Source organism: Chlamydotis macqueenii, chromosome 9 (genome assembly GCF_036417535.1).
Source record: "Chlamydotis macqueenii isolate bChlMac1 chromosome 9, bChlMac1.mat, whole genome shotgun sequence".
Lineage (NCBI taxonomy): Eukaryota > Metazoa > Chordata > Aves > Otidiformes > Otididae > Chlamydotis > Chlamydotis macqueenii.
Window position 1 is genome coordinate 21958253 of NC_141564.1, and position 16202 is coordinate 21974454.

Consider the following 16202-nt stretch of genomic DNA (forward strand, 5'->3'; position numbering starts at 1 on the left):
TCCCGAGACATTCATAATCCAAACCTCTATAGACATTTCCATTAGTTTCTTCTGAAAGTTTTCAAGGTGACATCGAGTTGGGACCCTGGGTTGTGGCAGAAATGCTGTCAGACTGCTCGTGGTCAGTGAGACGGGGCTGCAGCTTACGGCAGAAGCCTGTTGGTTTAAGCAGCTTCCCATTTTTATGGGCTGCCCTACCAGAGTTAGTATAAATCACTCTCCTTGTCTTTGAAGCACATAGTACTTTTGCACCCAACACATCGCGTCTGTAACGCTCACAGCATTAGCAAAGATTCGGGAAGCCAAAGTTGTTCAAACTGCCTTTCAGAAACCAGCAATTTAAACACAATGGGCACAAATTCCTCCTCAAGATATTTTCGATTTTGTCTGATTGTGAGTTCTTCAGCTGCTATTATTCTCAATTTGTATTGAGTCATGGGTATTTAGCCCATATAACTACGGGGTGAAGACAAACTGGATTAACTGCAGAATTGCTGGGGAATTGAGCCAAGTTATCACTCCCCATTTAACATGAGGCAGAAGTATCAACAAGAAAGTACGACCGAGAATAATTAACTATGCAATTCCATCCTGCATGTTCTGGCACTGACAGAACTCAAATCATAATGAGCATTAATAAACACGTGTAAGTCAGGTGAACATTTGCATCCAAAGCCAGGACAGCTTTGAATCAAATCCTGCAGATCTTCTTTAGAGAGAATGTCCAATGATACTAAAAAACCACAGGATACTTCTACTACTTTCATGCTAGAGATTATTTAATAAACACTATGTAGTTTTAACTCAGATAAACCTACCTGTGACCGTTGAACCATGGTCTCTCTCCACTTGGTGAACAAGTCTAATGAAGAGGGACATGAACGCCCAGGGCGTGACCTGGGGGCACAATGAGCCAAAGCCTGGCGAAAAGCCAAGTCTAAAAGAGAAACCTCTGAATTAGTGGTGTTAGAGCACAGCTTTGCTGATTAATAAACTAGCACTGCTTCAAAGTCTGCTTGCAGATGTTTACTGCCATATAAACAAAGTCATTTGAGCACAGTCTGGGTTTTACGTTATTAAGTTGGATTACTGGTATTTCCTCAGTGCCACTCGCTGATGATATTTGCAAAACCGTAACCTTTGAAAGCATGCACCAGATGCTACCTTCTGTTCTTAAAATACATTTAGAATAACAGCCAAAATATCTTCTGCCCCTGAATATAAACAAAAAACTGTACTTGGTTTTCTGTGACTTGTTGGAGGTGCATCATTTTTCAATAAGAGATCTCTCCCTTGAAGTCTTCCTTCCAGTTTCTTCATCTCTCCACAATAAAAATCATCATCATTCCATATTCAAAGCCTTCAGATATTTCCATGACAACAAACAATGATACAAACAAGAATTAAAACTTTATGGGATCAGAAGAAAATGGAAAGAATAGAACATGGGAGAGAGATTTCAAACCTCAATAAACAGAAACTCTCTTCTACCTTAGCTCCAGTGCTCAACACAGCTTTAAAGCTGCTGAAGAGAAGCACCAATATTTTAAGAGCTCCGTGAAAGGTAAATGTCCCTAATAATGTGCTTTTTCAAAATTATTTCTTTAATACGTGTTTTGTTCATACATGCAGTTAGTGGATATACTGTGACTAAAAAGTACTTAACTTCTGCCTCTTGCTCTCCATTTCTCTCATCCCAATTACATCAGTGACTTCAGTCTTCTCTGCAGTTGGTAAGGCAACATCAAAAGCCTGTTCTTGCACTGAGGGCTAGCAGTTAACTTTCTGGAGCCTAAAGCCATCCTCTCTTTTATCTTCTGTCACCACTGCCTTCACTACTATCCTTCCATATATGCAGAGCAGAGGCAGGAATTCATTACTGTGCAAACTTTGTGGAATGTCAGTTCTTTATATCCCATCAAAACTTGGCCTGCAATTGCCAAAGAAATCAGAAAGAATCAGAAAACCGGAGCTGCTTTTTTTCTCTCTCGCATGACATTTTGTCTGGCCCTGACCCCGTGAAGGAAAAGCAGCCAGAGAAGCCCTTGACTCATGATACCCTTTAAACAAGAAGAGGATCGATGCTGCAGGATTCAAAGCACAACTGCCATTTCTGATCCAAGTGGCTTTTCACGCGACACATCAAACTTCAGTGTTAATTCATTACATTACAAGCTCAAGCTGCCTGGAGTGTATAAATCTGATGCTACCTCACAGCTGGCTACTTGATTTTGCTACACACACCTCGGTTCAAGTGCTATCTGAATAAGGAATACATTTTTTTTTCTTTTTAAATAAAAGAAAGTTTTTCTCTCCCTCAGGAAAGGGGAATGGTCATTTTCGACAAGATACAGCTCAGCAAAAACTGGAAGAATTTTGTGAGAATGAAGGATCCTCTCTACACAAAAAAAAAGTCACATCTATAGCTTCAGGCCATTTTCTCTGACAAATATCAACATCCTGCAGCTGATGCCACGGGTCTGAGAATTTATGGGGGAAAAAAAAAGAAAAAACTGAAATAATTCCTTATAAGAATAAAAGTATTTGGCAGCCTAAATACAGAAGCAGTTACCAGCTCTTCGTAATATAATGCAATGTAATTTAAATTAGATTGGGCACAACATTCTGATATGAAATAGGTATATGCTGGTGGCATACAGCCCATGATTTTTCTTCAGGAACATATAAAACAAGTACAGAGGTAGCTGGATAAACAAAGCGAGAAGCACATTAGGCTCTCTCTTCTTTTCAAATGCAATTAATGTGCAGCCACCCTCCATAAAATTTAGCAACTGTTGAGTAACTTGCTACAAAACCGTCTCACAGTTCAAGAGCAGGAATGATGAACACCAATTCCAATGAAACGGCAGAAATACATAATCCAAATTTGGATACGGACAAGGCACTGAGGCTAACGCGTGATTACAGAAAGTGCTCGGTTGAGAGGCGCAGGCGGAGTAACGCAGCGTTGTGTCACACCACACTTGTGCTCGATCCTGAAATACAGCTCTGCCGCCGTGAAATAGCGATGGCGTGCGCACAGGGTACGGAAAACCAGCATCAGGCTGTTCCTCAGATGGATTAAGCTCGATGCCGACGCGGGTGGTTGCCACCTGAGAGATGGGTGCAAGGGAAGGGGTGCAGATGGGAAAACAGGAGCGAAGAGTGCATGTGCCGTCGCAGGGACGAGGCGGAAAGGGGAGCGGGATGCCCTTGGCAGGTGCACTGGGGTCCCTTCGCCAGCCGCAGGCTCACCCTATGCTGCTTCCACCTCACTTTTTCTGGGGTACAGTGCGACCCTTGGGGAGCGCGTGGGGGGCTGCAGCTGGGGAAACAGGGTTCCAACGCACGGGTCCACAAAAGGGCGGCAGAAAGGCGCTCAATCACAATTTAATCGCGGGTAACTCGTGTGGAGGACAGTGATTACCGCAGCTTCACGAAGCTGGAGCCTCGGCGGGCTCCTGCCAGCATCCAAGGGCGGAGCAAAGGGACCGGCGGTGGAACCGGCACCCGCAGCGCTCCCCGCGGTCTTGCACCCGCGCTGCGGCTCCCGCAGCATCCGCGGTTCTCTGCGCGGGGCGGCGCGGAGGGGAGGGGCGCTTCCCGCACCGCGCCTCCCCGCAGCCCAACTGCGCTTCGCACCCCGCAGCGAGCGGGAGCCCAAACCGCAGCGGGCAGCGGAACTCTGCGCCGGGAGACTCGGAGAGAAAAGAGAAAAAAAAAAAAAAAAAGTTTAAAAGGCGACGCCGGGACGGATTTTGCAGCCGCGCGGGGCTGGGTTCGTCCTTCGCCCCGGGGCAGCGCGCAGCCCCTCTGCGCCCGCGGAGGCAGCGCGCCCCCGTCTCCCGTGACGCGGAGGCGAGGGCCAGCCCTCCGCGGGGCCGGGGGCGAGGGGCGGAGCGGGGCCGGCGGGCTCGTCCCTCCGCACCTGCCCGGGCAGCGCGGCGGAGGGCAGCGCGGGGGGGGGCGGGGGGATGCGCAGCCGGCGGCGGCAGGATGCGGGAGGGGAGCGCGGGCGGCCGCGGCGCGGAGAACCGGACGGGAGCCGAGCCCCCGCTGCACCTTTTCCCCGCGCCCGTCCTCACCGGCATCACCGTCGCCTGCGTCCTCCTCTTCGCTGTGGGGATCGTGGGCAACCTGATGACCATGCTGGTGGTGTGGCGGTTCCGGGACATGAGGACCACCACCAACTTCTACCTGTCCAGCATGGCCTTCTCCGATCTGCTCATCTTCCTCTGCATGCCCCTGGACCTCTTCCGCCTCTGGCAGTACCGGCCCTGGAACTTGGGGGACCTCCTCTGCAAGCTCTTCCAGTTCATCAGCGAGAGCTGCACCTACTCCACCATCCTCAACATCACCGCCCTCAGCGTGGAGCGGTACGTCGCTGTCTGCTTCCCCCTGCGAGCTAAAGTGATCATCACCAAGGGGAAGGTCAAGCTGGTCATCCTCTTCCTCTGGGCCGTCTCCTTCATCAGTGCCGGACCCATCTTCGTCTTGGTGGGGGTCGAGCACGAGAACGGCACAAACCCCCTGAGCACCAACGAGTGCCGAGCCACCGAGTACGCCATCCGCTCGGGGCTCCTCACCATCATGGTCTGGACCTCCAGCGTCTTCTTTTTCCTGCCCGTCTTTTGCCTGACCGTGCTCTACAGCCTCATCGGGAGGAAGCTCTGGAGGAGGAAGAGAAAGAACATCGGTCCAAACGCTGCCATCAGAGATAAGAACAACAAGCAAAGTATGAAAATGTTAGGTACGGCTCCTCTTGCTCTGTTTTTCCAAAGGATGCGTGTGCTTGTGTTGTGTGTGAGAAAGACTGAGAGCACTCTGGTAGTTCGCTGTAGCCGCTTCCAACAGAAAGCGTTTATTGAACGTGTTTCATGAAAGGGCTGCACCTCAAGACATTCACAGAATAACTCTCCTCCTTCCTTAGATTTATCTCTAACTGGTTTGAGCTGGGGACTCTCAAACAGTTAAACGAGTGTTAATAACAATCACCAACAAGGAGAAATACTACAGTCAGAATTAGCTAGTGCCCTGGAGATTTCTGACTATTTTTGCTCGTTGGTTGTGGATACCGATGTTATTTACAGAAGGATAGTTTATTTGATTTTTAAACAAAACTAAACCCTTCTCAAACCACAAAGTTGAGCTGCAGTCTAAGCAAGCAGGGTAGGATGTGCACTTGGTTCACACGAAGAGAGTATCAAGGGTGTAGCAAATGGGGGCATTTACTAGCATGTGGCTGCGTAAGCTTATCAAAATTAACCTGTGTTTTTCTATGAGCAAGACACCAGGATGTGGTGAACAGGGAGCTCCGAGATCCTGTGTATTCTCTGTGTCTTTAAGAAAACTGTATCGAGACAACAGAGCTGTCATTCCCAACTTCGTATATTTACATTGCTGGATGGTTTAAACAACAGTCATCCTTGGCACATGGAAACACAGGTTTTTAACAAACTAAGTCAGTGCCCGTGGTGGGAGTTTGATGCACAGAACCAAAAAGTTGTTCTGCAGCGTGGTGTCTGAAAACTGCAGAATCCTGCAGCTGCTGCTTACTTTTATCCAGCACCAAGTCCTCCGCAGTGCGAGCCACTCCGTGGATTTCGGTGGGGATGAGAGATGCTTTGCGTGAGGAAGGTTTCAGGGGCAGCGGCTCTGCCGTGCTCCTTTCAGCTAGGCTGAGGTGATGGGCTAATGAGTGAGACAGAGAGCTAGCAGTGTGTCCTGAGTGCCTTAATTGTTAAATGGGAGCCTAACTGATTTTTTGTTCCTGTCCTGCTGTATTACTATGCAACAGCAGGAAGAATAAAATAAAATAAAAAAAAACCTGCGGCACGCTTTGTGCCCTTTCAGCTACATTTTATGATTAGTAGAATTACTTCAGTCTGGTAAGCGTGACCTTGGAAGTAATTAATCATTTACACTTCTAGACTTTCAGGATTATGAATCTCTACTAACAATAAGTAAATTAATAGCATACATTCCTACCATGTTTATATTTACATATAGTTAACCGTAAAGAATTAAAAAATAATAACTGCTTATTTCTGTCCTGAAGTATTGTCGCAAGCATTGCAATATTTCAGACACTTTTTTTTTTTTTTCTTTTACAAGGTCTGAGAACAGCAAGACAGTGGCAAGACTGTCCTCTGACAGAGAGCCAATATTCTCTGAATGATAACAGTCTGATGGAAAGGTGGAAGGAGAAGTTAGTAAGGGCTCAGTACCGGCAGATGTTCAATGCAGTCTGCTTTCGTCGGTGTTCACGTACTGCTTAAAATTTAGAAGGCACTTTCTAAGCAAAGTCATGGAACATCAAGTAAACGGGATTAGCATGAACACTTCTTTTAAATTGGAGAGAAAGGTTATGCTTCTATGTCCATAATTAAACACCTAAAAGTATAGCCTGATGTGCAGAGGAGCTATTGTACCCCCTTCCTGTTGAAATCTGTGCGATTTGGCATGCGTGAAGACCAAACCGTCAAAAGCCTGGCTAGGGATATGCATGTCCACATGTCAAAATACTGACTATGCTTAAAATTCCGTTTGCAATGGCCATCATGGTAATATTCAGTACATGGATTAAGCTCCAGAGCACACTTGTGAGGTAGGGAAACATTATCTGAATTTTGTAGGTGAAGATCCTGCTGAAAAAAATGGATGTGGTTGGCTCCAGGAGATGCAGAGCTGGAAAGCAGATACTCTGAGCCTCAGCTCTGTGCTTTAGAGTCCACCATAAGTCATGCATAAGATCCATTTAAACTTAGGAACGCGTGTTCAGAAAGCTTTTGGGGAAAGATGCCTAGAATCATCCCTCTTAGCTCTTTGAAGTTTATTATCTACTGTCAGTTGGCATGAGGAAGCAGGATTGGTAACACAAGAGAGCAGGTTAATGAGTAAAAATTGCTTAAGAATGTCATGAAACCTTGCTCGAGTTTTCAGGTTTTTCTCTCTCTGGTGTATTAATAGATACACCTAAAGAAATATGGCAAATACTAAAGGTCAGTGGCACACAGGCGATGAACAGAAAAGTGCCCCTTTCTCTAGGATGGAAATTCAAACGGGCCAGTGTTGAAAGATGCACACATTCCCATTATTGTACATACACTGTAGTTACACAGAAACACAACCGCAGGGACAGGGCAATATTACAGATACACTACAGAACTATAAGTATGCGCTTCAATATTTAGTTTTACTCTTCTTGCTTCTAAAAAATGGACAAACTGGAAGGATGCACCGCTGCCTCCTCTTACCTTGCCACGTGTGCTCTGCAGGTCCCAGTTCCAGTGGTTTGATTTGCTTTTGGGCTGTAAGCAGTTTTGCTTCCCAGCAATTACATTCTTCACTATAGGCCACGGCGTTAAGTCTATCACATTACCTAGAATTCGCTTTTGTTAGACATCAGCAATGATAGGGTGTTAGACATTTTTGCTGCCATTCTGATTCTTTAACTTTCCATTGATGAAAGCATCAGTTTTATAGTTCAGAAATATGCCACATCAGATGAGTCATGCAGTGTACAGGCAGCCTGTTTAGGTATGATCAAGGTGTATTAAGTATTTATAATTATAATAATATAATTATAATTTAGTAATATATGTGTAATTATAGTTGATACTCTCAGAGAATGTATTGAGGGACACAAACCGGAAAGCTTACGGGATGCCTTTTCGCACTTTGTGATTAATTTGAAATTGAATTTTAATCACTTGGATTTTAATACTCACACTTAACACAATTTCTTCTGCTGTTTTTATTTTAGTTGTGGTGGTATTTGCTTTCATACTCTGCTGGTTGCCTTTTCACGTAGGACGATATTTATTTTCCAAATCCTTTGAAGCCGGATCCTTGGAGATAGCGGTGATCAGCCAGTACTGCAACTTGGTGTCCTTTGTCCTCTTCTACCTTAGCGCAGCCATCAACCCCATCCTCTACAACATCATGTCGAAGAAGTACCGAGTCGCCGCTTGCCGGCTGTTTGGACTCAAACCCCTTCCAAAGAAAAGACTTTCCAGCACAAAGCAAGAAAGTTCGCGTGTTTGGACAGAACCCAGCGTTATCACATGACACGTGGCTCCCAGCGCCAGAGCATCACTCACCGGTATTTTCCAGAAAGCCATCATGAAAGAGGGCGAGGAACACAAATCGACACGTTGAAGCTGGACTTTCATCGTCATCCGGATTTGCTGAAAGATGTCGTGTAAGCAGTTAAAGATTTAAAAAAAAAAAAAACCAACTAAACTTTGAGACTATGAAAGGAGGCATGTGGCCACAGAATTTGGCAACGCTCAAGTATTATTTTTCTGCTGCTTTTGCCCATATGATTTTTTAGCACTGACTTTAGCAGGAGAGCTAGGCTTTACCGTTCTTTAGAGGCAAATGTAGCCCGGTTCGCTTGAGAGTGTGACTTCAGTAGCAGCTAATTTGAGCTGAATTTTTCCAGAGTTGACTTTGGTTTGGCTAAGAATTTGCTAGCATATAACTAGACCCTAGAGAGAGAAAATTGAATTACATTTTTGGAGTCGTAAACGTGGAATTTGATACACTTTTCATAATCTTAATTTTTAAATAAACTAACATTTTTCTCTGAATGAGGAAAATGATTTCTTAAAAAAGAAAAGGAGACAATAAAATGGATAATTTTTAAGCATGCTAAAAATAAATTACCTTCATCTCGTGTCCTAGTAGAAAGGAAATGAGAAAAATACCTTTGCAGAAGTGGCTTAGAACATGATTGTACTGAAATATTTTTTAAAAATATATATCAGTGGAACAAGGACAGTGCTGAAGTAAGGACTGCAGTGATGCTATAAAAATTTGGAATGCAATCTCCCACCAAAGTAATATATATATATATATTTTTTTTTTTTTTTGCAAGCTAAATCATCTGTACTTGTTCTGTTCAGCTTGACTGTGAACGACTCGGTGTGTTGGAACTTGGAAGCTTTTAGTTGTTTCGGTATTTGTGACGAGTCTGTGGTTGCCTGTCCCTCTGTCGCGCACCACCGCACCCCCAAAGCTTGCTGAGGACAGGTCCCCTGCCTGTAAACCACCCCTGTTTCTGTTCAAAGCCCGTCAGTCGATTATCAGTACCACGTCCCCCCAGAAAGCTCGGTGTGCAGTTGTACTAGTTCGCTGCAGTATTAAATTAAGGACATTTTTTTAACCAACGTGACCTGACACAGTAATAGCAAAATCTGCATCAGGAGACACAGGCAGACACATTCTCATACTTGATCCATAAAAATCTTAAATTCAATTGATTTTTATAACTCAAGTACGCCATTAAATGGCAAATCGGAGAACTTTCCATCCTTTATGCTAATAAGTACGTCTTGTATTGTATCTGTTGTCACACCGACACGTAGATTTTGTGGTCCATCTAATAGAGCTTGGGAGCATGCATGTGCAACAGCAACGTTCTATTTATTTTGTTCCAGTGTTTATTACCAGCTGGTCCACAACTGATTGTCCATAATGAACTGTTAGCAGAAGTCCTGCTGCCTTCAAACTGCTGCTAACGCTGACGGGCCGTTTTCCACCTGTTACACCTCTGGCTGACAGTGCTGCTCAGGTAGAACTGAAAAGAGAATTTGGCCTCTTCCGTAAATTCTGTGTCTTTTACATCACCCAGCGCTTTGCTAGGGCCAGGGGCCGATTGCTGCTCCTTGGTGCGGCACCCGAACCGGCCTCACTCACTGCTCCAGCACTCACAGCAAGCGCAGGTTCAATGTACATGAGCCCAGAAATGAAGGGGCAAATGAACAGCAGCGCTGTGGGATCGCCTCCCGTTTCGTCCCTCACCACCTCTGCCTTGTCACTCGTCGTGCTCTCTCGCCCGTTGTCGGCTGACGAACAGATCGGATGGCAGATGTCACGCAACTCAGGGAAAACAAGAAATTTGGGAATCTTGAGAAGATGGTGAAGATGTGAGCTCACTGATAACACATCTGTGTAAGTAAGTGAACCAATCCCACACCTAGCGTCACATAAGTGTTTCACATCTCAGCTGTGCCTGTGGTATTAAACGTGAACAGAAAAAGAAATAAAGTGATGAGAGCCTTTATAACCTTACTGGGCTGGTGGCGGTGGAGGGTTGGGTGCAGCTGCATCTGGGCTGGAGGAGCTGATCTCTGCCAGGTTTGCTCAGCGCTGCCTTGCTGCGTGGGAGCGGGACACGGCCTTGGCGCTGCGGGACTGGCAGCGGCAGCGCAATGGGCTTGGAATGGGGACCAGTGTCACCCACGGCGTGCAAGATTTCACGGGCTTGCTCCATTCCCTGCAAGTAAAACCCAGCTCTCAGTAACAGGAAACAATTCTGTGTGGCCAGAATGGTCCCACAGGGGCGTTTACCCAGCAGAGGAGCTGCATCATTGGGTTTTAATTTTTTTTTTTTTCCCCAAACGTGTGTAGCTAATTCAGTTAGGCTATGCTTTTATGGGTTTTGGTTTGTTTTTGTTTGGTTGGTTTTTTTTTTTTTTTTTTTTTTTTTTAAAATCAGAATAACATTAGAGCCCTGTGTAGAAGCATTTAATTTCTGCATATAAATGTACAAATAATTTCATTTAACGTGACTCTTCTTCAGGAGAGACTGTAAAGTTTAACTACAGCAACACCATGAAATTCTCACAACTTTGTGTACGGAATAGAATTTAACACTTTCAATCTAGGGTCACAAAAGTCAGAAGGAGAGGGACTGGCTGCTCACTGGGAGGGAGGACAGGACTTTTCCCTTCCTCCTCACTTAGGAAATGGATGTGTTTCTGCAAGTCATTCAACATCTGGCCAAATCCTGCAAAATACCTGAGTTTTTATTAACGAAGAGTAGCCACCTTCATATGACTCTTGCTCAAGCAGGAAAATATTTCAGATCTAGCGAGGAACAGTCAGGCATTTCACACCCACCGTAGCTGTCACTCCTGCCGTCGGCACTGTGCCGTCCGTTAGCTCTGCTTCCCCCAGCACTAAAACCTTTCCGTACAGAGATGCTACGGCCACTGGAGCCCCGCTGACTGGCATGGCCTGACTGCAGATGGAGAACACGGTCTGCTTCTTCAAACAGGTACCACTGTGTCATGAACTGCTTTTATACAAAAAACAAGGAAAAAAAAAGATCACCTGGATAATCTTCACTTTTGTGCCATAAAATCAACTATTGTCAAATATCTCTGGAAAGATAGGTACCTCCCCACCAGCACTTGTGGGTGAATCTGGCATTGCTTGCCTCCAGGGTTGTTGCCCAAGTTGTAATAAATAACTTCATCGTGAAAACAAAGTGCCATCAATATTTCAGTAGCATTTTTTACCTAAGAACCAGCTAACTGAGGTCAGTCCCAGACAGGGATGGTGAATTTGTACTAGCATGGGGGAAGGTTCCTCCTGCCTTGTCCCTACCAGGTTTTACACAGGCAAAGCAGATGCTGTGGGTGCAGAGCAGTCGCGAACAACCTGTGCTGGCAACAGCGATGCTGGCACTGGCATCATCTACTTGATCTCACCTGCTGCAGCTGCCCAGCGCTCCTGGCAAACGCTTCCCAGCAGAGACAAAGCATTTCTCCTCCCTTTCCCAGGACATTGCTGCAGCGCTTCGTGTTCCTGGCATCTTCTCCCCAAAGCCTTCCCCTGTCTGAAAGAACACGGGTGTTCCCCTCACCCCATTTTGGGTCTGGACGTGGGTTTTGAGATCTGTTTTACAGGCAGGGAAGACAACAGCCCTTGCACGAGCTGGGCTGTTCGCTAAGCATGGTGGACAGGGCAGCTCTGCAGGAAGATTTCTTGCAGGCTGTTGAGCCATAGGCTACATATTTTTGGAAACTCATCCCGGTAGGAACAAACTTTGTCAGTTCTGACCCAGAAAAAATGTATAGGGGCTTTATGAGTCAAAATTTAGAATCATAGAATCATAGAATCATAGAATGGTTAGGGTTGGAAGGGACCTTCAAAGGTCGTCTAGTCCAACCCCCCTGCAAGGAGCAGGGACATCCCTGACTAGGTCAGGTTGCTCAGAGCCTCATCCAGCCTGGCCTTGAACACTTCCAGAGATGGGGCCTCCACCACCTTTCTGGGCAACCTGTTCCAGTGCTCTATAACTCGCATCATAAAAAATTTTTTCCTAATTTCTAATCTAAATCTACCCCCCTCTATTTTAAAACCATTACCTCTCGTCCTATCGCAACAGGCCCTACTAAACAGCCTATCCCCATGTTTCTTGTAGGCCCCCTTGAGGTACTGGAAGGCCGCTATCAGGTCTCCCCGGAGCCTCCTCTTCTCCAGGCTGAACAGCCCCAACTCTCTCAGCCTGTCCTCATAAGAGAGGTGCTCCAGCCCTTTTATCATCTTCGTGGCCCTCCTCTGGACCTTCTCCAACTGGTCCATGTCCTTCTTGTGCTGGGGGCTCCAGAACTGGACACAGTACTCCAGGTGGGGTCTCACCAGGGCAGAGTAGAGGGGGAGAATCACCTCCCTTGACCTGCTGGCCACGCTTCTCTTGATGCAGCCCAGGATGCGGTTGGCCTTCTGGGCCGCAAGGGCGCATTGCCTGCTCATGTTGAGCTTCTCATCCACCAGCACTCCCAAGTCCTTCTCCTCAGGGCTGCTCTCAATCCATTCCCCGCCCAGCCTGTATTTGTGCCTGGGATTGCCATGACCCAGGTGCAGGACCTTGCACTTGGCCTGGTTGAACTTCATGAGGTTGGCACGGGCCCACCTCTCCAGCCTGTCAAGGTCCCTCTGGATGGCATCCCTCCCTTCCAGCGTGTCGACGGCACCACACAACTTGGTGTCGTCGTCGAACTTGCTGAGGGTGCACTCTATCCCACTATCCATGTCGCCGACAAAGATGTTGCTATGCTCTCACCCATCTGTACATGAGCAGGCCATATAGGAACTGCAGGTTCATTCATTAAACAGTTCAAGTTTTAAAAGCTTTTCTAGCACTACATTTTGTATCACAGCTTCACAAATAAACAGGAACAATTTGGCTGCATTTTATTTCTTGGCAACACGTTACGTTGGTGATGATATAGGTCAAAGGCACTTTACTGGAAAAACAGCACTGACATGTCAAATTTGAGTCGATAGATATTCAGCATTTATGTAAATTTGTGTCAAATGACATTTTATGAGCCCTATTTAAAGCAGCAGCTGTTAGGTACCTACGTGTCCAGGAGAACCTCCTCTCCATCATGGATCTGCTGTGGCCAGGGTGCTGCCCCCGCAGCAGGATTCAGATCTGCAGATGAATTCTTACACCCTCCCTGAACCTCTGCACATCCAGGAGTTTCTCAGAAAATCCTCCGGATAAGCCAGACAGGTGCATGTCCAGCAGAGGCAGTTGCAGGAGTTGGCATGCCTTGGGAACATCTGCCGTGATTTTCGCTGTTGTACACTATTTGCCGTCAGGGCATTTGGCTGCAGTTACCCACTGCCCAGCTGTAACGCAAACAGTGCCCAGAGGAGCTGGAAGCTCGCAGGGCATCAACGTGAAACCTCTCCGTTCGTTTAGGCAGGTCCATCACCCACGCTGGGCAGTGGTACACTCCCCTAGCCATCTCCGCTCGTGCATCCCCACCTGGTGTACTGCAGCAGGCTCCTTCCAGCTCTGCACAAAGACCAGGAACTTCACAAGGGCAAAATAATTTCCTCACGCAGATGTGCTTGCCAATGGCTTTTCACTCTGAAACATGCTTTCTGGCGAGAGACAGGTAAAACCTCCAGCAGTTTGGCATCATGTCCCGTGTTCTCAGCCAAACTTTTGCCCAAAGCAGTTTGTTAAATGGTGGGGTCCAGCTTTGCCAGGTCATGAAATCGCAGTTTTATTTTCCAGAAGCCCTGGTTGCTGCTGTTTAGGAAAAAAAAGAAAATCGAATGTTAGATCACAGATTGTCTTTTACCTCTGAATTGTGATTATGCAAGTACAGCGAAAGAGGATGAAGAAAAAGACAAATTTAATCCGTCTTGTATTAACGAAGGTTCACAGGTTTCTGCAGATGCTTCTGCTTGCTGTTGAGCCTTAGTACCGTTGTCACTCCAGCACACAATACAGTCCATTAGTATTATTGAATGTAATTAATATACTTGGTGGACATTTAACGGGCTTTCTAAGCGCTCTTCCCAGCAGAAAGGTCTCCATTCCCTTCCAAGCTCAGCACTTGCATGCTACTGCCCTTCCCGATCTCATTTGTGGACTGGTGTGTGCCATGGCTTTTCAAGTAAGAGCCAAACTCAGAACCTTTCATTAGCCCTACTACTTGGACAGAAGAAAAAAAAAACCCAAACAAACAAAAAGGCCCCAAAACAAAAAAAAAACCTCTGCTTCATTTCAGAGCTGCACGTGGTGATGCTGACTGCATGTTTCTCCGAGTCCTGAAAACACATTGACTTGGTTTTGCTCAGCAAGAGAAGCATGGCTCTGCAGCAGAATTTTGGAGAGCAAGCCTCCAGACTCAGTGGGTGCACTTGCTGGTGCAGTGGCCCCTGGATCCCATCACTGGCCCTTACAAAGGCACTCACACTGCTGGCTGTGAGCAGGCTGGAGGAGCAAACACGATGTGGGCGGAGCACGGGAAGTGTTTTGCAGTATCCCAGCAAACCTCCTGATGGGATGTGAGCGATCCCCAGTTTCTTCAGCCTGCCCTGTGTTTTGGGGCATTCCTAGATGAGTATCTATGTCCTTCACCATGGGGCTGTGTCGTAGTTCAGCCCCGATTGGGACCAGACTACGCAGTCTCTCTCTCACTCCCCTCACCCTCCGAGAGAACAGGGAGAGATAATATAAGGAAAACAGCTTGAGGTTTGAGATAAGGACAGGGAGAAATCCTTAAAGTTACCGTCACAGGCAAAACAGACTCGACTTGGGGAAAACTATTCATTTATTTCTAAAACCAAAGGAGGATAATGAGACAGAGAACAAGATAACCTGCCCCCACCCCTCCCTCTTCCCAAGCTTAACATTATCTCTACCAACTTCCCCTCCCGAGCGGCACAGGGGGGAAGAGGGAATGGGGGTCACGGTCACTTAATCATGCCGCTACTTTGTCGTTGGGGGAAGAACTCCTCACATTCCTCCTCTGCCCCAGCATGGGGTCCTCCACGGGCTGCAGGGGACAGCCTGCTCCACCATGGTCATCACCACAGGCTGCAGGGGAATTCTGGCCAGGAGCCGCATTACTCCTCCCCCTCCTTCTGAACTGACCTTGGCATCTGCAGCCGTTCCTCTCACAAGAAATTCTTCACAATACGCAGGCAGACGCCTCTCAGGTTCTCTTCACATCTGATCTCCTCTCCACTTCTTGCAACCTGGCCGGGCTGAGTCGGGCCCAGTCGGCCACCCGGCAGGAGGCCAGAGGGTGAGGCCTGCAAGGCCCACAAGGCTTGCTCCTCCCCCTCTCTACCCCTGCTCAGCTTCTTCACATCTTCACTTCCCCCCCCCCCCCCGCCCCTGTTTCCCCCTCTTAAATACATTATCACAGAGGCATTATCACGGAACATTCTGCTACCAATTGGCTCGGCCCTGGCCAGTGCCAGGTCCGCCCTAGGCCCGGCCGAGTCTACTGAACAAAGGAAAACTTCTAGAAGCTTCTTACATAAGCAGCCACTGTAGCCTCCCCCCACTAAATAAAACTAGGACAGGTTGGCTCCAGATGGACACCAGCGGTGAGACCACACCCCAGGCCTGCCCCCTCACTACAGTTGCCACTCTACTGCTCTCTTGTTCAGTGCACAAACACATCCTTCTGAAAGCCCGTGGGCTGCTTCTCTAGCTGTACTCGGAGAGGAAACTCTTGGCAATGAAAGCATTTTATTGCTTTCCATGCTCGCTTCATTTCCCTCACTTGGAGTGAAATGAAGGTTTGGCGATGTCTGTGGTTCCGCAAGATAAAAATTGCTCTCAGAAATAAAGTACCCCCCACTCAACATCAGAGGCTGATCTGAGGGCACAGGAGATTCTCTGCCAGCATTTGCCCCATTTTGAATGGTGCTGGGTCAAAAGAGAAGAGCGTTACTCCCTTTTCTTCTTTTCTCATCTTCTCACTGATTTCCCCACGAGACAGAAAAGGCATGGCGATTTCCAAGCCTTTATTCACACTGTTCTTCCCTGCCCAGCTTCCTTGCACAAACGACCCATCCTCCATCAGGGCAGGCAGGCAGGGAATCCAATACCACGAGCTCTCTGCGATGAGCCCGCAGCACCACGAGCT

General features: G+C 47.1%; 1 protein-coding gene across 1 annotated transcript; it reads left to right on the forward strand.

Annotated features, from left to right (window-relative positions):
• Positions 1-3996: 3996 nt before the first annotated feature.
• GHSR (growth hormone secretagogue receptor) lies at positions 3997-8070 on the forward strand. Its single transcript, XM_010127792.2, has 2 exons — positions 3997-4750; positions 7766-8070. The coding sequence occupies exons 1-2, from the start codon at positions 3997-3999 to the stop codon at positions 8068-8070; spliced, it is 1059 nt and encodes a 352-aa protein (XP_010126094.2).
• The last annotated feature ends 8132 nt before the right edge of the window (positions 8071-16202 follow it).

Bases quoted from the DNA above. Each gene is read 5' to 3' on its own strand.
- GHSR (XM_010127792.2), top strand. From the start codon at position 3,997: ATGCGGGAGGGGAGCGCGGGCGGCCGCGGCGCGGAGAACCGGACGGGA. The intron at 4,751-7,765 runs GTACGGCTCCTC...TTTTTATTTTAG, and splicing joins GCAAAGTATGAAAATGTTAG to TTGTGGTGGTATTTGCTTTC.